This window comes from Equus asinus, chromosome 9, assembly GCF_041296235.1.
Source record: "Equus asinus isolate D_3611 breed Donkey chromosome 9, EquAss-T2T_v2, whole genome shotgun sequence".
In the NCBI taxonomy this organism is placed as follows: Eukaryota; Metazoa; Chordata; class Mammalia; order Perissodactyla; family Equidae; genus Equus; species Equus asinus.
Window position 1 is genome coordinate 36,179,964 of NC_091798.1, and position 21,962 is coordinate 36,201,925.

The 21,962-nt window shown below is 40.7% G+C and overlaps 1 protein-coding gene across 2 annotated transcripts in view; it reads right to left on the reverse strand.

Moving 5' to 3' along the window:
- The window catches only part of KCTD16 (potassium channel tetramerization domain containing 16), a 235,519-nt gene extending 215,952 nt beyond the window's left edge, over window positions 1-19,567 (reverse strand). Inside the window, exons 1-3 of one of the 2 annotated variants that reach the window (XM_070517259.1) lie at window positions 19,292-19,567; window positions 18,914-18,998; window positions 17,408-18,555 (exon numbers count right to left, since the gene is read on the reverse strand). In XM_070517259.1, the coding sequence (XP_070373360.1) occupies window positions 17,408-18,239 (832 nt within the window). In that variant the 5' untranslated portion in view covers window positions 18,240-18,555; window positions 18,914-18,998; window positions 19,292-19,567. The remainder of the gene's footprint in view (window positions 1-17,407; window positions 18,556-18,913; window positions 18,999-19,291) is intronic. The other variant, XM_014860701.3, reaches the window with a different exon arrangement.
- Between the last annotated feature and the right edge of the window lie 2,395 nt (window positions 19,568-21,962).

A 21,962-nucleotide genomic window follows, 5' to 3' on the forward strand; every position in this document is an offset into this window, starting at 1 on the left:
TCATGTATAAAGATCTGGTTTACACAACAAGCCACAGACTTACACATTACATGAGAAGCATTCCCAAATAAGAAGAGAAAAAAAATAATAACATGCCTAACTACACCTCCCATTTTAGACAGTATCTTTGAAATATAGTTTCTACATTTCATACTTTTTTAACAATAATGTTTTTCCTTCCTAATTGAAAACTCATTCAACTGGCTTAAATCCAGTGATATCCACTCGAGGCTAAAGATTTGCCTCTTTCAGCCTGCCTAAAGATTTCTATCTTTGCCCCAATTATATTAAGTTTATGAGATATATGCTTCTTATCGCCAATATCAGCACTTTCACTTTCTGTTCTCTACTCATTTTTTATAAGCTAATAAAGGCAAGATGCAATAAAATATTCAAATAATTATTCAAACCCTTTCATACTGGCAAAGATGACAATGTAGCTGAAACTCATTTCTCAACTGCAATTCTGTATGATACCTTTGATCCCTGTAGCCCTGAGACATAGAACAGTGCAGTGCACTGGGGTTTAGTAGGTGCTCAATAAATCTATGTTGGTGAATGACAGGTTTGGTAGGCAAATGACACAAAGCATCTGACAATCCCTCAGCCCCTTTTAACTAGCCATGGCATAGAGGCAGAAGCAGCAAGACATAGCATAGATAAGCCATTATGCACGGTGGGTAAGAGAAATGAGTCCTATGAACCACATTCAAATCCCAGAGCTGATGCCTCCTAGGTCTGGGATCTTGGACTTACCAACCCTTAGCCTTAGTTTTTCTTTCTAAAATGAGGATAGCAGAGTTGGCATGAAGTTGAAATCACATAATTCTTGGTGCTTTCAATACCTACACAGATGATCTTTGAATACTCCCAACTCCTCTCTTCCAATAGTCACTTCTTCCACCCTTCCTCAGCCAACCACTTTAATAGTCACATCCTGAATTGTGTCATTATTGATTGCTTGACTCTCTTTAAATTCAATTTCAATCATCTCACCACCTCCTACTAGCTTTCCAGCTCATTTTCTCCAGTGCTAGATTCCAGCAACCCTTTGACTCCATAGGGACCTTCAATCTATTGATCCCACAACTTTTTATTGTCCTTCATCTCTTTCATGTATTCACTGCATTTCTTACCTAACTTAAATTCAGTAGTCAATCATTTCAATAACTCTCTTGCATACATCTTCAACTTTTTTGCTCCCACTTTGCAAAATCTCACATCTGCTGATTAGGATCAAATCTGGGCCTGCTCCCCACTTGCATTCATGCAGCTGGACACGGCTGGAGAAAAATGCACAACCATGCTGAATGATCTCACTTTAAATTCACACCCACTTGCTTCACGTGAGTCTTTAATGCTGCTAGTCAATAATATATTTCCCTAGTTCATTCAATCTCCCACAGTCCTAGATAACTATTTTATACTGTCTTTTCTCTCTTCAAACCTCAAATACTTCCTTCCCCATCCACAGTCTTTCAGCTTCATATTTTACTGAGCAGATAGAAGCAATCCAAAGGGAGCATCGACAAACTTCCACCAAAGCATACCAACCATGTCTGTACTCGTATATTCTATCAATATTTGTCATATATATATATATATATACAGAAACATACATATACATATACGTGTGTATACATATACTATTTCTATATCTATTACATATCTATTCTATATTCATACATCCTATTACTATGGATGAACTGACAAGGCTCATAACAAGGAATAAATTCTTTATGCACTCAATCCATTCCCTCTCACTTATTCAAGGACATCACTCCAGCTCTCTCTCCTATACTGTCAATTCTTCCCTAACCCCTGGATCCTTCCTATCAGCATACAAATATGCTGTTTCTTCTGCTATCTTAAAAAAAAAATCCTCTTTTGATCTCACTTTCTGTTCTACCATCTAATTTCTATATTTCACTTAATAAAGACCTGTACTCTTTGGACAAACCAATGCAACTTAGCAATTAAAAAGTATTTACAGTCTTGGGAGTCAGACAGACTTGACTGGAATCTGAATTTGATTTTATAATTTAGCTATGAATTTAGGCAAGGATCTCCCTAGGTCTCAGTTTTCTCATCTGTAAAATGGAAAAAATAATCCTCACCACCTAAGGTTATTCTGAAGAGAGAACACTGTAATATCTACAAAGCACTTATTACAGTGTCTGCTGTGTGATTTGCACTCAATCAGGGGCATTTATAATTAATTTCAGAGAAGAGTAAACAGTTAAATGGAGAAAAACAAAAACCATATGAAATGGGGAAAAGCAAGAGTCTATACTTCCCCATCTCTAGGGTTCTAGGATTTTCATCAAGATTCAGAATGGAAAGAGGTCCGGAGGGTCTGTTGGTTTTGAAACTGAGAATCAATTTTCCTTTTTAGTTTTAGTTGTAATCTTGCTGTTGTATATGGCTTCTAAGGTAAAGGAACATTCTTACTAGCATAAAATACTGAAACCAAAATTATATTCTTAAGTAACTCTCCCCAAATTGAAAACTAGGCAAGCTGCTAAAAGAGGAGCTCATTTTCAGTATATTTTATGATTTAAACAGAATATCTGGTTAGTCACAGATTCCTGCCAAAATGTGCCTTTCTTTGGGGGCCAACAACACCTGCCAGGGCATCTGGATAAATCTTGTTTAAGACCTCCTCACTCATCTCAGTTTGCTGCTGATTCTAGAGCCAGACTCTGCTAATATGTCTTTGTATTTTTTATTTTAAATACATATATACACTTTTTTTTTGCTTAGGTATTGGTGGAGTGGAGGAAAACAAGGATAAACTCTTCCCATCCCATTTAAAATGTTTTTGACATCTTTTGTACTATGAAATCTTGTGCCTTTTCATATCTGTGGTACCTACGAAATCAAATTCTTTAAAAATAATGCTGTGTAGGAGTCACTGGGAGAAGAGATTGTATCCCAGAAGTTCTGTGTGGGTAACTGAGGACAGATTTGCAGATTTCAGCCCAATCTGGTTTAATTTTTTTAAAGCCACATCATGGGAAAATCGTGTTCATAAGGCTTGAATTTGAAGGCGAAAGAGAAACGGAAGTGAGCCCTGCCCAGCACCTCCTGCAGCCCCGGCCCTACTGGAGGCTGTGTGTGGGCTTCTCACCTCATCTTAGGAGGTGGCTCCCTTAAACAGCTGCTTTGGGGAGTTCAGAAAAGATCGCACTGCCATCTGGAATTTCCATGGTATGGCCATGACAGTGAAGAGTGCCCGACTGGAGTCAGGTAACTGGGGCTTGAATTCGCTTGCACCAAGTATGAGATGACAGGGCAGTAACTTGGTTCCGTGTGGTAAGGAGCGTGATTTTAAAGTTCAGCCCCATCTCCCACTCTTGATCTCCATCAGTCCTCCATCATTCCCATTCTTCGTGTGAACGTTTCTCAAACTTAACACCACTAGATTTTCCCCATCCAGAAATTGTGAGGCAGCCACTAACAGTGACCTTGAGCAAGTTAAACTCTGAGCCTCAGCTTCTCATAGTAGAGGGTTCATGAGGATTAAATGAGAAACACTTCACATGATACCTGACATAGAGTTCAATAAAGGATAGCTATGACTATTTTCAACATCTCAGAGCTTAAATATAAGCCACTGCATACCTATATTTTATTTCTATCTGCTCAGGAGGACTTCAGCAGCAAATTAAGATAGCAATTATTTGATTACATTGCATCTGGTTGTTTGGAAGAAAACTTGCTTTCCCATAAAAGGAAGCAAATTACCAAGGCAAATCACAGACTATAAACAAGAGGAAAATATAGCTATGATAAAAAGAAAGAGTTCCTGCTGTTTTTATACAGAAGAATATGGCTGGTACAAGGGATTATTTGCAAACACCTCCAAAAACAATGTTTTTGTTTGCAATTAATTGTTCATGTCAGGATAGAAAGCACCATTTCATCCAGGGATTTTACCACAGTCCCTTAAGTTCTGTGAAGGAAATATACATTATATTGATCTAATAGAATAAAATAATAACCTTAGGCTTTATTCACAATATAGAAAACAATTCCAAACTACTAGATAGAAAGCTTATAAAACTGGTTGTAAAGACCATTTTCCATGCCTTCTTTCAATAGCAACAACTCCCATTGCTTGTGTTGTTTCAAAAGAATTTAAAGTGGATAATTAAGGCACTTTCTCTGTAATACACCAAAGATAGAGGCAAAATTAATTTATTTTTGCTCTTTTTCTCATAATTGCCTTTCTCCACTCTATCCTTCATTTAGACTTGTCCTAAGAACTGAACATAAGTCAAATGAAAATAGAAGTAGTAGAAGTTAATACACAGGTAAGAACCTGAATTGCCCCAAAGGCCACCAGGAAAAAAGGAAGCAAGGGGATAGGGAGGAACACCTTACATCCAATTCCTACTTCAATCAAAACAGCACCACTTTAAAAGATTCTGTATTTTGGCTTCTACCTAAAGCCTTGAGATTCAAAGAGGAAACTGAACCATGAAATCATGACAGCCCCCCCACCTCCCAGGATGCTCTGACTCCCATTCAGCATTACAGTTTACGGGGTTTCAATAAGGGATTTGTTTTTATCCATTTGGCCAGTACCTTTACACCAGAAGTGTATGATCATTACACAAGAAGAAGAGACCAAAACATACCCAACAAATCTTTGATTGTATGCTACTCAATATTATATAATAATAGGGCTGGTGCTGTGGGCCCATTAAAGCTTCTTTGCTTATTTTGACCATTGGTATCTAAACGCAGACACAACTTTTTAAATGAGCTTTGCTTAAGACATTCTCTAGATGTTCACTTAAGCTAAGAAAATCTGCCTTAATAGGAGACATCTAATCAAGCAACATAGTCACTTACATCTGTCATATTATTTGCTCGTCAGGGTCCTATGAGGCAATTAAATAGGTCCACTGTTCTTGTTATACAGCTGAGGTACCTGAAGGTTGGAGAGGTTAACTGGCTTATGAAAGCCAGTTTCCCTACTCCTGTCCACATCTTTTATCCTCTCAGGGTTCAAACTGCCCTTTTCTTTTTTCTCTCATTTCTTCCTACTATACTAGCCAGAGATTACACATATATATATCTCATCCATTGCCTTCACCAGGAGAGGGGATCCTATTATTATAATTTTACACAGTGGGGTGGGGAGGATAGAGAAAAAAATAACTTACTGAGTTCCTACTATGCACCAGGCACTGTGTTAGATGCAAGAGAGCAGGACAAATAGAGTTCCTAGCTCCTGCCCCCATGAAGCTTACAGTCTCCAGAGAGAGAGAATAAACAAGCAAATCAAGCAAATATTTATGCATGTAAAGAGTGCTATGATGGAAACACAGTCCTGCATAGAGAATAATGAGGAGGACGTTGGCTACTTCACGAGGGATGGTAACAGAAGGTCTTTCCAAGGAAAACCCATTATAGCCTAACTCTGAAAGATGAGTAAGACTTAGAAAGGTGAGGAGTGGAAGGAAGAGTGTTTGGAGGGGAGGAAACACAAGAGCAGTGTCTTGAGGTGGGCAACAGAGTGATCTATTGTAAGAACTGTCAAAAGGCCCGTGTGATGGAGCACTTTGGATGGACGAGTGCCTTCAGAAGAGGCAGGAGAGGTGACCATCCAAAGAGAACTAGAGGAAGGTGTGTTTGTGATGCGCTTTTCTTTTCTCTAAGGTCATGAAGTGTGTGTAGTAATAGTCCAGAGTGAAATCAGTGGCAGCAGCTTGACATGTTTCCATAGTGGGCAGGATCAGCAACGACAGATGCATATTCTCTCAGTTTCTTCTTCCTGGTCCAACATACCTATTCGTAAGAGGAACTAAAGGAGCCTAGAGATGTAAATGTCTAGCTATTGATGATACAAGCTAATAAGACAGCATGACCTTGGCTTAATCCCCACCACACTGCCATGAGAGAAGCCTCCTCGTTCTCCTTTTACAGACGAATGTTCTGAGGTGTAAAGAGGTTAAGACACTAGCCCAAGATGCCCCGGTAGGAAGAGCCAGAAGTAAGGTTTTTATCCAGATAGGTCTGACACTGTTAGTGTATTCAACCGTTTTTTCACTGTCACTCATATGGGACATTCATGGTTAAAAGTAAATATCAAGTAAAGCTGGAGGAAAAGTTCATTCATGTTATATTACAAATTTTCTTTTTTAAAATGTGGTGTTATGAACTGATTCATTCAACAAAGCCTATTGAGCACATCCTGTGTGTTCAGCCCTGTGGTAGTTACTGAAAAGGAGTCGTGCTTGAGATTGACAAGGTAAATCAGTAATCCTTACTTAAAGTTAAAATAATAATAATGACACAAGATTTTGAGAGTCATTACAAAAGGAGACCACAGATATAATTACAAAGTATCTTTAAAATCAATTACTGGTTGTCTAAGAGTATCATTTGACTTCTAACTTTGCACACATACTTTCACAAGACAAATGTTTGAATGGAAGAGAGAATTGAAGAGTTTAAAAAGGAAGATACTGTTCCTGGAGTAACTGAAATCATTTACACAGCATCACTGTAAAAAATCTAATTAAATGAGAAATGAAATGATTACTAATGGTCTTAAGGTTCTCCTAAGCCATCCTAGGATATAACTTTTATGACTCCATCAGCCAGCTAGTATCTTTACGCCAAGAAATGTGTTAAAGATTTAAGCGTTTTCTCTCTCTAAGCATTAATATAAAGTCTGGTTTAATTTCCTGACATCTCAAGTTCAGATTAGGAGCTCCCTCTCTCTTCTCACATCAATTTACACTTCCCCATCATACTAGACTGAAATTGCCCATTGACTAGTCTAACCTCCCTCTAAACCAGATGCTCCATAAGAACATCAACCATATGCTTCTTGTTCACAGGTGAATCCCTGGAAGCGCATGCAGTCTCAGGCGCATAGTAGGTGTTCAATAAATATTTCTAGAAGGAATGTATGAGCCAACCATTGCAGAGATGTGTAGGAACCCAACATACACAAAAGCAAACACCTAGCAAGGTCACAGTACCTGGCATTTACCCATATGACCAGAAGGTAGCAAACAGAATTCTGTACAAGTAACTGAGGCTAGCCCTAAATCTGCCTATTAAAGAAGGTCATTCTGATGAAGGGATGTCAAGATCTGCTAGAAAACAAGGTTACACTTCACCATATGTATATATATACGTATATACATATATACATATAAACATACACGAAATGGTTGCTAATGATCTCAACGTTCTCATGAGAGAGCATATAGAAGCCAAATATATATATATACATTTTTTTTGACCGTGTAGAAAGGTGCGGACGAGGGAAAGTTTGAAGCGCCTGCAGTTTCTAATCAATGACGTCTGTGTGCACTGTGACGCACTTCCCTGGCAGACCGTGGAGAAGCACTAGAAAATCAGGAGCACGAGGACTTTGTGAATCAGGAGCTCGATTCTTTGCATACAGATACGATACTTCCTACCCACCTCAACTCGACAATCCTATAAAAAAAAAAGGTACTTTATGTAACGCAGGTCCTCAGGAAGTGTGAAGCAATCAGGTCTTTTCAAACAAATAACTATTTCACATTATCGAACATCCAAAGGCCTAAAAATGGCCTTTAAAAAGTTGAAAGTTCACATATTATACTATCAATCATTCCTGCTCTGTGTCACAGGAGTATCTATCCAGAAAATTCAAGCAACACTGCTCATTTTCTAAAGCATACTTTTATTATGCAAATAGGAATTACGTTTCTATTTCGTTGCAGCTTGACTAATTGTACAATTCTACACAGGTATCCCTCTGTTTGAAGAAAAAAAGATATTTCATCTAGCTGGCTAGAAAGCAAATTAACGAAAACTGAATCTTATTTTCCATTTGCCCTGCAGTGTAAATTTGCTGGCACTTGCCTATAGGAAAATTTCTCCATCTGATGCAACAATACTCAAGCTATAAGAATATTAGCCATGATGTCTGACCAACGTTTAATGAGCTATGCATTGTAGGCCTGCTCTTTTTCCGTTTGGGGTATTTTCAGAACTCTGCCACATTTCTAGAGTAGTCCCTTGGTTTTAATTCTATGTCTCTGCCACACCCTGACATGCATATGCCCCTTTTCCCTTATCCCAGTCACTATTTTTCTGCTGCTCCAGGGTCCCCTTTCCAGAAAAGTCACCATTACCAGAGCCTAGCTCTCATTTTTTCTACTTAGTTGCCTAGTAGTGTTGATCTGGACAGTCTATAATATTGTCTAACACACAATATACAACAGCCTGAAAGTCTCTTAAATGTGTCACCAAGTTATGTGTAACGGGGTGCCTCCTATTTTCATCAGTGTAACTAGTTCACAATCACATTATTTCAGATATACACAGAATAAAAGGTCTCCATAAATTGGGGAGAGGGAGGAAATGATTATAACTTTCTGCTTTGGAATGGGACTGATGAATAAAAGTAGAAAGTATGAATTTCTTCACAAGGGGCAGTTTTTGAACGGGTCACATAGTAGCAGCCCCTATTAGCACTCATTTCCTGTTCACGCAACATAGCACAGCCACTCACGGTGGGGAGCAAAACGTCTTGTTTTCATTTCTGGAGCAATTTAAATGCTCCCGTTGTCAGTGGCCTACTCAATAACCATTTTCTGTCACCATGAAGGAGAATATTCTCTAGGCTGAGATTCATAAAAGCTTATTCTAATTCTGCAGTGATTGAATATATAATTTAAATTGTGTTCTTAACTTCCCATTCCACCACACATTATCCTAGGTTCTGAAAAGCCACAAGTTGAAAGCAAGGTGGGAAGAAAAACCACTATTACTGATTTCTGCTATGGAATAGCCAGAGCTAAGAAGAGTTACTAGAATTTGAAGCCTTTTGAGGGGTTTACTTTGATGTTTATTGAGGCTTGATTAAAATAAATAGCTTGAATTTCCCTATAAAAAGTGACTTATAGATGTTTTTGTTTGTTTTGTAACACGCATAGAATCAACAGGCAGGGCAAAGTATCCAAGGGAACTGTTAGAAAGAATCAGGGAAGTTATTTAAAGGAAGCACCTGTGTCATATCCATGCTGGCATTCCCAGAGGTCTTTGCAATTATTTATTAACACTTTCATGGCATCAACTGGGTACCAGGCACTGTCACAAGCACTTTATACATATTAACCCACTTGATTCTCATATTGATTCTCTCACTTGATTCAACTCAATAAGGAAAGTACTATTGTTATCATCTCCATTTTACAGGTGAGGAAACTGAGTCATAGAAGTAAAGTAAAGCCAATGATCAAATAGCTAGGGATTCAACGGCAAGCAGTCTGGGCTCCCAAACCCCGGTTCTGATGCACCATGTTGCGCTGCCTCTGACATGAAGGAGTGATCATGAACACTCATGGGAAGGTGGGGAAGGAGGAAGTGGAATGCTTTAGCAGTAAGAAAGTAAAGAAGGAACCTGGGCAGTCTCACAGCACACCTTGCATTCTAGTAGAGTTCTTTTCCAGTTGGGGCTATATTCTCAATTTTGCAGCATTTTTCTGAATCCTAAGTCCCTCCTGCTTGTTCCTTAAACCCTGGCCCCACCCCAGCTTCAATGTGTTCCTGCCTGGGTGAATCAACTAAAAGGAGACCACAGGAGACTTTGCTGCTGGTAAATGTCTTTCTCGGTTCCCTTGAGCTAGAATCTCTGTGCAGGTGCTAAGAGCAGAGCATCTTTCCATGAGAATTCCAATTCGTATAAAAGTGCTTAGCCCAGTGCCTGAAGCACTCAGTGAAAGTTAGGAAATACCATTTCGTTATTTAAAACACCATCACACCATCACTGCTCTCCAGTTCTTCTGTTAAGAGATAATGTAATGATATATGCAAGACTGTTGCATCTATGACCATAAAAGAACTCTGCAGTTGAAATTTATATTTTATTCTTTTTTTTTTCTTGAGGAAGATTAGCCTGAGCTAACATCTGTGCCAATCTTCCTCTATTTTTTTGTACGTGGACACCTCCACAGCGTGGTTGGTGAGTGGAGTAAGTCTACACCTGGGATCCGAACCTGCAAACCCGGGCCACTGAAGCAGAGCACATGGAACTTTTAACCACTTAGCCACAGCGCCAGGCCCTATTTTTCATTCTTTTGAGAAATATCTATGAAATACCTACATTTTTTTGCCAGGTACTGTGCCAGGGATTATGATGAATGTAACAGACAAAGTTCTTATCTTCATAGTACTTACAGTCTAACGTCAGAGAGACAGTTAAATAAGCAAGTATAATACAGCATTATTTGTGCCATGGTAAAAGAAGACAGGGTCCTATGGGGCAAAGACAAGGGGTGGTCTAATCTAGATAGAGTGGTGCAGGAAAGCCTTCCCAGAAAAAGTAACCTCTAGAGTGGGACCTGAAGTATTTAGTTAATCAAAGCAGGTGGAGGCAGAGCTCCAGGCCGAGGGAACATTGTGTACAAAAGTGAAGAAGTAAGTGTATAACAGCATTCAGGAACTGAAAGAAATCGAGTGTAGCTGGGGTTAATATGCAAGGGGCAAGATGGCTACAGGAGAGACTGGGAAGGGAAGCAGAAGTCATTTCAGGAAGGGCTGTAATTCACATTAAGGAGTTTGTATTTAACCATTAGAGCAGTTATAATACAACGAAGAACTTTTAAGCCGAGGAGTGACATGGTCCGACTCCCATTCTAGAAATCTCACCATGTTTGCAGCAGGGAAAATGGGGGAACACCGCGTGTGGGGTGGGGAGGATGATTTAAGTCTCTTTTTTTTTTAATTATCACTTTTATTTTTGTCAAAGTTATGCATGCACATAATTTATTTTTTCTTCTTTTTTTTTGAGGAAGATTAGCCCTGAGCTAACTACTGCCAATCCTCCTCTTTTTGCTGAGGAAGACAGCCCTGAGCTAACATCCGTGCCCATCTTCCTCAACTTTGTGGGGGACGCCTACCACAGCATGGCTTGCCAAGTGATGCCATGTCCACACCTGGGATTCAAACCGGCGAACTCCGGGCCACCAGAGCAGAACGTGCGCATTTAACTGCTGCGCCCCCGGGCCGGCCCCAATTTAAGTCTCTTTGCAGTAGGCTAGTAAAGCAAAGCAGGCGGTGTCTAGGCCAGAGCAGCCGCAGTGCAGATGGAAGGAAATGGACGACCTGAGGGAGACGAAGGAGAAGAACCAGTAGGACTTGTGGCAGATCGCAGGAAGGGGTCGGGGAAAAGGAACAGTCAGCCATGCCCCCCAGGTTTCAGACTTCCCTGGGTAACTGGGTGGCGGAAGATGCCATTTACTGAGATAAGATACAAAGAGAGGGAAGATGTTTGGGAAACACACATGATGAGTTCAGCGGAGCTTCAGCGCAGTTGGAAGAATACAAAATTAGAACGGCCAGGAGGCAAACTTTCCCACGTGAAATGATTCCTCTTCCCAGGCAACAGGACCCAGTGCACATCTTGGTAAGCTCACTGCACCGTTAACGGCAGCCCAGTCTAACGATAAGAATAGCAGTGAAATACTAGATACTTCTTAAATGACTGGAAAGAAAAATAGGGGCCTCTCATTGCCTGTCATACTATCAGAATCAACTTGGACACCAGAGAGAACAGATCCCAATTGCTATTTATCCATATGATGAATATGAAAAAGCAAACAATAAAAGATGCCCTTCCCTTGCCTCCACAGCATACAGCATTTCAATCTGCCGAAGTAAATTAAAAATGGACTTGTCAACACTTATGAAGATTTCTTGCCAGAAATACCCACTTGAATCTGACTGAGCCTCTAGAATCTAGAGACTTGATCTAACGAATTTACAGAAAATATAGGGGTCAGAAAAAAATTATGGTGATGACATCATAGATAGCATAGATCAGAAAAACCCAGAATGCCAGACATTCGACATGGTGAACAACTTGGTTTCTTCAAACAAACAAATTGAAAAAAAAGAAAGAAAGGGGGAGAGAGGGAGCGATTTAAAGAGCTATGCATTTTGCCACTTTGTTGCATATAAGTTACATGCAATGTTTTTTTAATTTTGAAAAAGAAAAGAAATAGCAAACAAATATAAGCGATGGACGTCATTTTGATCTTGATTCAAACAAGCCAACTTTACAAAAATATTGTGAGAAAGTCAAAGTTTGAACACTGACTACACGTTAGGAATATTAAAGAACTATTAATTTTGTATGTGATAATGGTATTGTTATGTTAATTCATTTTATTTTAGAAACATATAGCACAGTATTTGTGGATGAATGAAATGACTGACGCCTGAAATTTGCTTCAAAATGATCCAGTGCAGACAGGAGGAAAAATGGGTAGGAATATATATAAAACAAGATTGGCCTTGTGTGATCATTCTAATTATTGGAGCTAGGTGTCTCCACATTTGGGTGCATTTGAAAATTTCTGTACTAAAATTTTTTTAACTGACTTGCCAAGAAATGCGGTATTGGAGGAAAGTAACAGCAAAGACCAAAGAAAAAGAGCAACTGTCAGCTATGATGCAGAAACTGAGCATTCACCCGTCAAGTTCTGAAGAACTTTTTTCTGTGCATTGGACTGGCACTCTCTCCCATACACACTCACTCCTCTCCATGGCTCGTGTTTGGAGGTGCTCCAAATGGAGCTTTGTAGCATATTCTCAGTGATTTTTCCCTTTCTAATTTGTTTGATAAGATCCAAATCTCATTAGGCTGTCAGGAACATTTGGTCTTCTCCTTCTAGCCATATATATTTTTTAACATATCGAGGCACTTGGGGGCAATCTGAGACCTCCTCTTTCTGCCCACACACTGACATTTCTCTTGCTGCTAAATTCATCCCGTGATGCCACAGACCTAGAAAGAAGCTACTCTACTCGCCTCCCATAAGGGATGGGGCTCAGGCAACATATCTTGTTTGGCATGAAAGTGAAAAGAGTACAATAAAATATTTCACTACCACGCTTGTATCACTGTTATATTGAGCCCAATTCTCAGAGCACAGCGTCTTAAAGAAAGAAGAAAAAATTTACATCTACTACCCCTGTTTTTTGTCATCACTACTACCGTCTAACAGCTGCCCAAGCACAGGTCTAAACTGACTTCATGATAAAGCCTGACACTTTGTGCTATATTTTTTAATTATAAATTAAGGAGCTTCAAGTCTTAAGAATACACCCTTCGAGATACAAAGTCACCTGATGCACAACTATTAAAGGTTTCTCATTTTTAAAAATCCCCTAAGAAAAGTAACACCATGTCTTAAAAGTATTCTAAATATAACGACAGAACAGAATTTTTCCTGACAACAAGTCTTGATTCTGGCATAGAGAGAAAAAACTTGAAAGCAGGAATGACTAAAACAGGAGGAAAGGAGAACATCTAAGGTGGATAAGACAGAAAAAAGTCACAGAAAGGGGAGATGCAGTAGTAAAACCAAATCTTCACAGTTTTGACTAGACCGTTCTGTTGCATCATTTTGAATGTGCCAACATCATATCTCTATGAGCAATAAAAACTGAAGTTATCATTGGTATCTTTCGAGTAACCAAGAAAAAGGAGCTAGGATCATTTCAGGATAGATGCGTTTCCACCTGTTTTCCTATAAGAACACACCCTCTTATGGAAGCTTTTAAAGTCAATATTGGCTAAGTTATTCACGGGGGCCAGAACCACATATTCCTTCCCAATACAGGGTCATGCAGCTGAATTTTAAGTGAGAAATCATTTCCTGATCCACTGTTCCCGCACACCCCATCTCAATCCACAGCCCTGAAGATCTACACTGTGTACATAAAGCAATTTAGAGACTTTTGTGGAAACAACCCTTTCAGTTTAAGGAAATGAAGTGAAGAGAAGGCTAAAATGCACCTCCCAGTAGCAATTTGTTGGAAAGGTGATGGAGCGGTGTCTCTTCTATAATTCACAGAACTCAGGGTGTATTCTTTTAGAGTAAGCATCCTACGAATTAAACTTCCTACTTGTGGTCACGTTATCGCGGTTTTATTAGAGGCAAATGCCTTTGAATCTGAGTGCTTTCAGGCATTTGCCTGAAGTAACTCACTCATCAGATTAAGGAAATGTGCATAATTCTCTCCAACCAAGAAAGACCTTCCCACTCTCTCAGGCGTTGGAAGACGGCTCTAAATAAGAGGTTCATTTATTTCCATACACCTGTGATTTTGTTCCTAAATGGTGTGAGTGGCTACTGAGTATGTTGTTCAAAATCAGTACCGCTGTTTTCCAAATTACTTAGCTCCCATTTCACTTACAGGTGAATCAACAGGCATTCTCCGATGTTTATGAATATTGCCGTCTATGAAACACTTGAAAAGAGAGGTAATTATTTAGCTAGTTGGGTGGGAAAGGAGGAAAGGTACCTTCTTATTGTTTTCAAATTTAAACAAAGTATGTATCTAAAACACTTTATGAGACAATCCTAGGACGGACATTTCTTTTCTATGCTCCTACATCACTCACATTTTCTTGGCTGCTGCTAAGTGAATCATAATCCATAGCATCTCACATGTCATATTTTGGTGTGTAAGCAATGTAGACAAACACATTTCTTATGACCCGCTTAAACACCTACAAACACCTGTTGACTTCAATTGTTCATAGTTCGACTTTAGCTAAACACTCAGCCAAAACTATCTGATGTTCACCATCAATTCCAGGTCTACACGAATATTAAATGAGGCAAGAATCTAACTTGTTAATAACTGATGAGGAGATTTTAGTCTCCCAATTTGCCCTTGGAAAACTTGGAAGAAAATCGGGCAAACATGGGAAGAAGGGGTCTCTCCCCATCACTGGCAATCACCATATGCAATGTATTAATTTCTCACTGTTAATTTTTTTACTGTGATATGGATCTAAACAAAATGACTGCGTTATCCTTGGGTTACTGGAAGAGTCTGAGTGCTTGAAATTAATTTCTTGGGTCTAAGGAGTTTGTCTAAATAAACAAGTATATATGTACATATATAGCTTTTAACTTCCTCCTAGACTATATATATTTAACCTAGGAGAAGGTTAAGTTCCTCTTCAAAGAGCATCATTTTTTGTCTCTTGGTTGGTTGGTTGGTTTTTTGAGGATGTGGGCGCACTGCCTGGACACATGCTACCCCTTCAAATCTGGCAAGCAGCAGCTCTGTACCTCGAGCCCTCCACAATGCATGCCTCTGCTTGGTGCTTGGCGGCCTTGGCCAGGTTCGGCAGGGCCAGCAGTCTCCAGAGAGCATCTTTGCATGCAGTCAACTCCCTGCTTTAGAGCACCTCCCACAGTTTTGGCCCATTAACCCCAGCACAACAGCTTGATGAATTAATGCTTATATAGGCACAGTTGGCAGCTTCTAATTAAATAATTATGGCTAAGCAGCTGCACAGAAGCCATTACGCACCCTAGAAAGCCAGCTGTCAGTTTTATTGGTCCTAAGATAGAGGAAGAGTGAACACTTAGCTCTGGATGGTGGGTACAAAGGGGAAGGATATCATATGCCACATATATGTTGTGCAATATGACGCTGCTGTGTGGTTGTGCTAGCCTATCCATGGAGTGATGGAGAGTAAACTGCTCCTCAGCAAGCTCTCAGCAATCCCACAAGGAAGGAAGCAATTACATGATCAGGAGAACAGAGCTTGTCCAGAACAACCAAAAGAGGACACAGTGTTAGACAGATGAGCAGATGAGTCTTTGACAAACACAGAAATGTCACTGGGCTAGTAGGCAAATACACTTCAGGTTCTGTGGCCCGTTTAAATGGACAAGTGCTTAGAAATCCAGTGTGGCCTTTTTGGAAGGTACGGCTGATACGTTTTCATTCATTTAATTGAAGCCTCTTAAGATGCTGTTTTCAAATGTTAGAAATTGGAGAACAAGGCAAATATCACAATCCTAGATTTGAACTCTTTCCAAGATCCATTTTTCCAAAAAGTTAGGAGAAGATATTCTACAAAATCACAGATAACGTCAGATTCCTTTACAGAAGTCTCAAAAGCTAGCCTTATCGCTCCACTGGGAAATTCACCAGAAGGGAGAGAGCAGTATCTGGCGACTAAACTCCAGCATAGAGGCAGATATAGATTATAGATAAAGGCCACAGACAGAGTTATTGGACCAAATAATGCTTGTTATTACACATCAGTACGCTCCTGAACTGATAGCTGATTTCATTTTTCTCCACAGCTGTCCTTCTACACAATCCATGTGTCTTCACGTCTAAAAACCAAAGGTGTGATAACCGAGTGCAGAACATCTCAGTTTCCCAGGGCCCTCTTCAGCAAGTACCCAGCACCATATCCAAATGAATAAACACAACTATTGGCAAAAATCAGTCCAAGAAATCCATCGTAACTCTATGTTTAAAGAAATTTAGACATTTTAACCCCCCAAATTTCTCGATTTGCCTTAATAAGAATAGAGGAAATTAAATGTTAACACTGGAAACATATTTCTTATGGAACTCACTTCCCCAACTCCCAGGTCTGTTGAAAATCAGCAGTTAAATCCAGCAGTAAACTTTACAGACTGATTTATTGCTCCCCTTTCAGAGAGCAATGGATTATAGTTCATTTAGAAAAATGCCATTTCCTAAGGCAAGGCAATCTGTACAGCAAGTCGTCATTTAAGCAAATGAACTGAGCTCCAAGAAACCCTTACTTAAAAAGCTTCAGGACAATTGTTTCCTTTCCTTTTTTCCCTCCGGTTTCCTTTGATGTCCGTAATTCTATCACCCCCACTGTCTGATGATGTTTGCACGTGATTGACAATTCTCCAGGATCTGGTTCGTTTTAGACGGATCTTATAGGAAGTTCAGCTTAATTAAGTCTGCAGTGCAGCTCAAGGCCCAGTACAAAATGCTAACGAATCACACAGCACATCTGTAAAGCCCATAAAGGCAAATTTCAGACTTGGGAGGGAGAGAAGGGGTCTTTCGTCAGTCTATACTGCCATCTAGCCAGGACGACGTCATTCGGTGCAACATCCATTTGTGTTTTCAAAGCCTCGAAGGAAAGCAAGTCTTCAGCAACCAGCTTAAGAGACCCCAAAGTTCAGCTAAAAGAACAGACAGCGGTACTTCACCCACCGAGTCTACCAGCCTCCCGGGACCAACAGCCAGATGCTAACCTCCCAACTGATCTCAACAATTCAATATCCAGCAACCAGATATATACGTCTGTTTTCATTCCACATGTTTCCTACACCAATATCATTTGCATTTGTGATTTTGGGGGCCTTTGAATATTCTATGACTTCATTGGAAAAACGAATGAAAGTTGCCTTAGGTAAGACAGGAGAGCTGAATTACAACCTCAAATACTCTAGCTATACCTCAAGAGTTAAAAAGAATCCCAAAATAGCATTCCTTAGACATTGGCTGAACATGCAGACCATATATATCTGTGAAGAGAATCGATACACACGAAAAAATAAAAAGAACCCTTTGTACTTACGGTAGAAGACGTATTCAGTGTAGCTTGACCAGATCTTGTCATCTGTGTACTGGTTAAGGAAAGATGCTGTCACGGAGGAGTTACAGGCCACCATGTGGAATCCACACTCTGATAACATATCAAAAGCCCTTTCCAGATGCTTGAATTTGAGATAAAATCTGGAGGTGTATCTTTCTGGGGCTCGGTCAGGGTCTCTGCTCTCATTCAAAGTTTCTCCAAAGACCTCCTTTGCCAAGGAAATCCTTCCACAAACCAAAATCCGGGGAACTCTCCGAAACTTGGCGTCTGTCTGCCCCTCTCTGCCCATGGTGCAGGACCCCCTGTAACCCACAGTAATGAAACCCCACTTGCGGTCGGCAGGGAGCAGTGAGGAAGGGGGGCAGATTCTCGTGTCGCTTCCTTGGGAGGCATCTTCGAAGTCACTATGGCAGAATTCATCCGGGCTTTGCTTGATTTCCTCGGGGGTCAGGAGTTTGACCAAGTCTGGGAGCTGGAAGTACTCAGCTTCCCTTTTCAGTCTTCCCCTTTCTGGAAAGTGATCAGGCAGGACCACCTGCCTGTCCCTGAGATAGTCCAGAATATAACGGAACAAGAATCCATCTCTGTCAATGAAAAACCTTCCCTTAGAGTCCTTGGCTAGATCATTAGCTGTGTCTCTCTTTGGGGAAAACATTTTCCACAGGAGGGAATGAGGGATGCTTATTAACGTGGAATGGCGAGTAAAATAAACTTGACCCCCCACATTCAGCTCCACGACCTCAGGGAAGGAGTTGGGAACTGCAGCCCCTTGTTCTCGAGGATAGTAGCGACTACAGTTTCCACTCAGAGCCATTGTCCCTTTCTTCTTCTCCTCCTATTTTGATCTGAAGGTGCAATCCAACAGAGTCACAGCCTTATATTTTGCATCAACTTGTAAGGCAGGGAGAAGAATGCTAACTTGTTAAAAACGACCTCCTCTTAGGCTAGTTTTTTCCCCAAGAAAGCAGAATTTAGAAAAGTCCACAGGTGAGGTGATGCTGCAAAAGTAGTTTAAACCCTGACTGGTGGTGAGCTATTACTTCATGGAATATAATCCACTCATCTCCGTCCGATCTTCCCCAAGCTCGGGAGGCAAGGCAGGCCAGGGCTCCAGTCACTCAGAGGTCTGTCTGAAGGAAAAGAGAAAATTATTTCCTCAAACCCAGCATGAGTCAGAAAAAGAAAGACCGCTGGAGAGAGGAGGGAGGGACGACGGGAGGGAGAAAGGGAGGGAGGGATAGATTACTTTACATAAGCAACCCTGGAACTACTGATTTCAGCCATTCTTCAACCAAATCTTAGCTTCTCTCAAGCTATTTTGTGTCTACACGTTTATCCATACACCTCTGTCTCCTGCAATTAGTATTAAAAACACTTCTGTTTGTATTTCCGCATTAAAAAGGAATATGCAATTTTCAACTTCTAAAAGGGGATCGCTTTTTTTTTTTTTCCAGCTGGACAAGAAAAGCAATAAACCTTGGAACTTACCTTAGTGGGTGCTGGAAACCCAGTTCTGGGGAAGAAATACCCATTTGCAAAGCAGTCAGAATCCACAGCCACCCTGAGTCTGGAGCTTGTCAAATCCCAAAGAGGTAAAGGACAGAGGTATCAATGAAAAGTGCCAGAGATGTGCTCTTAGAAAATAATGTTATATATATATATATATATATATATATGTAAATATTTATATAAATGTATATTTGTATGTATGTATGTATGTATGTATGTATGTATTCACTCCCAATCTCAAGTTAAAACAAGTCACCAAAAAGTTAAACCGCGATGAGACGTGGCTGGGTTGAAGAAGCAAAACAGAGAAAAATATTCAACCAAAGCTTCTCCAGGAAAGAAAAAAAAAAATCAAACCTTTAGAAAGAATCCTTAAAGCAGAAGAGAGTTGCCAGAGGTACCAGGACTTAGAAGCTTTTCAGAGAGCCCAGAAGCTGAAAGAAGGACGGATGTGCACCGCTGGGGTCCCAGGTAGCCACCCCACCTGCCGACAAGGGCAAACCGACTCCCATGTTCCCAGCCAGGTGGGAGCTGGGGGAGCTGGTGGCCGCAGCAGAGCGGAGATGCCAGCGCGGGGCTCGGGCTCCGGCTTCTGGGAGCTGGGTGGCTCCACAGTTCCCAGTGCAGTTCGGAGGCTGTTGTTTCAGCAGTGCAGGCAAGAAACCATCCAGGGAAATGACTATTACATCATCTTAAAGGAATATGGCTTGGAGAAAGCGGAGGCAGCTCCGAGTCACGTCCTCCTCGGTGACAGGTCGCCAAGACGGCACGGGGACGCCGCGCTCCGGCCGTGGGCACGCGACTCCCGGGCGCTCTGGGTTGGGGCGGGGACGCAGCGCCGCGCAGCCACTTCCCTCCCGGTCCTGTCCCGGAGCCCGGAGTTTCCGAGGGCCTTTGCTTTGCCTTTTCTTGTTTTTAGACCGCCGCCGCCGCCGCCGCCACCATCCCCCAGAACCGCCCCCCACCCCCAGCGGTGAGATAAACACGAGTGATAACAAACCCTTTGCACGTGCGCTGAATTTCTGCTGAAGGGCAAATTTGCTCTCTAAAGCTTCTTTTAAAAACAAGCACACCGAATGACCCCAATGACCCCAACGTTTAAGCTACAAAGTGGCGCTTTTTGTTTAATCAAAGAGGATTAAACCACATTCTTTTAAATGCCTTCCTCGTTTTTTCCCTCCTTCCCCATCCCTCTGCTACCCCTGCTCCCCTAGCAAATAAATAAGTGATAAATAAATAAATAAATACAGTCTCTCTGGAATTAATGATCGCTCTTTCAAAAGAATATATGAAGCACTGGTACCCTCAGAAAGCCCACGATTTACATCAGTAAGTCATTATCTTAGCAAGTCATTATCTTAGCTTACCTGTAAGAAATTGTTATTCCCTGCACCTTTTTCTGGGGCTGGTTCCGCACTGAGCATCTCTTTGGACCTGCCCCTGCCCCCTCTGCACTCATCCCAAGAGGACCCTGGTGGAAGGCACGCCTGCTAAGAGACATTTTACTCCTGTCCCAGAGGGCTCCCTTAAGTGCATCATTAGAGTTTCAGGAAGGCATTTCCAGGGCAACATAATCCACTAACAAAGTGCTTCCAGTTGATCCTGCCAGTCAATAACGGCCCAGCTAACAGCTTACAGTAAGTCGGCCATTTCCCCTTTAAAACGCCAGTGTCTTAGGACTCACATTCCTAATAAGAATATAGTACTTCATCCATGAATAATATATGTGAGGCGCACTCCATTCCAAACAATTGCTGTTAAAAAAAAAAAAAAAAAAGGGGAAACCAAAAATGGAGAGGAGAGTGTGAATTAGGTATGTATAATGGGATAGATATGTTGATTGCCAAACTCTTGCCCCAAGAATTAGCTAGAACATAGACTCAACAGAAGGATAAATTAATTTCTAATTTAACAATCTTTTCTTCCAATAAGTAAAGGGTTACTGGACACATTCAGAGTGTTAGCTAACACTCCGACACCTGATTATATTTGACTTTGTTTCTTTAATGTACTAACCTGATCTGGCCTCGATCATTGGGATTTTACTTGGGCTCCATCAAGGAAACGTTTATCATTTGATGCACTTATATCGCCATCTAGTGTCCCTAAACTATCAGTGCAGATCTGTATTTGTCAATTTACCTGAGCCAAACGTTAGCTTTTTCCTTTATTTTCAAGTTTTTATAATGGTTTGAACATTACCAGGCAAGCACTGTTCACCATAATGACAAAATAAACATTTAGTTGCCACCAGGTCAAGGGAAAAAATGTCTGAATCTGTGACTAGTAAGTACTGGGTTTGGTTGTAGTTAAAAGTAAGTAAATATTTTATTTCTAGCAGAGTAGGCCAGTACATCATAACAATAGCTCTGGAGATGATTGGGTATTAAAGTATCCTGGGGACAGTTCACAGGAAGTGGAAAATAGCAATAAGAAAAACCATAGTCTTTTAAATCTAGAAGGAACTTGAGAAATGGAAATCACCATCCCATCTTAGAGATACAGAAACTGAGGACCAGAGAGGGAAAGCACTTCCACAGGGTCGCACAGCTATGGAGTAACAAGGCAAAGTTTAGACCACTGCCTATTCAGTATGATTAATGTCTTGTTTTTAAGCTTATGTGTTCTAGAACAGGGATGGAGAGGAGGTAAATAAAGAAAGCAAGAAGAATTTCAAGATTACTACACATTTGAAAAAAACAGCAAGTTGTTTTGAAGAGTTTTTAATATTAAGTTAAATTTCAAGGCTGAAAGATCTTACAATTTAAAAGAAGAGTATTCTGAATTTCAAAAATGAGGCGCTCTAGGGGCTGGCCCGGTGGCATAGTGGTTAAGTTCGCATGCTCTACTTTGGCTGCCCTGGGTTCACAGGTTCGGATCCTGGGTGCAGACTTACACACGACTTCCTGAGTCATGCTGTGGCGGTGTCCTCCATACAACATAGCGCAAGATGGGCACAAATGTTAGCTCAGTGACAATCTTCCTCACCAAAAAAAAACAGAGAGAGAGAGAGAGATCTATTCATTGG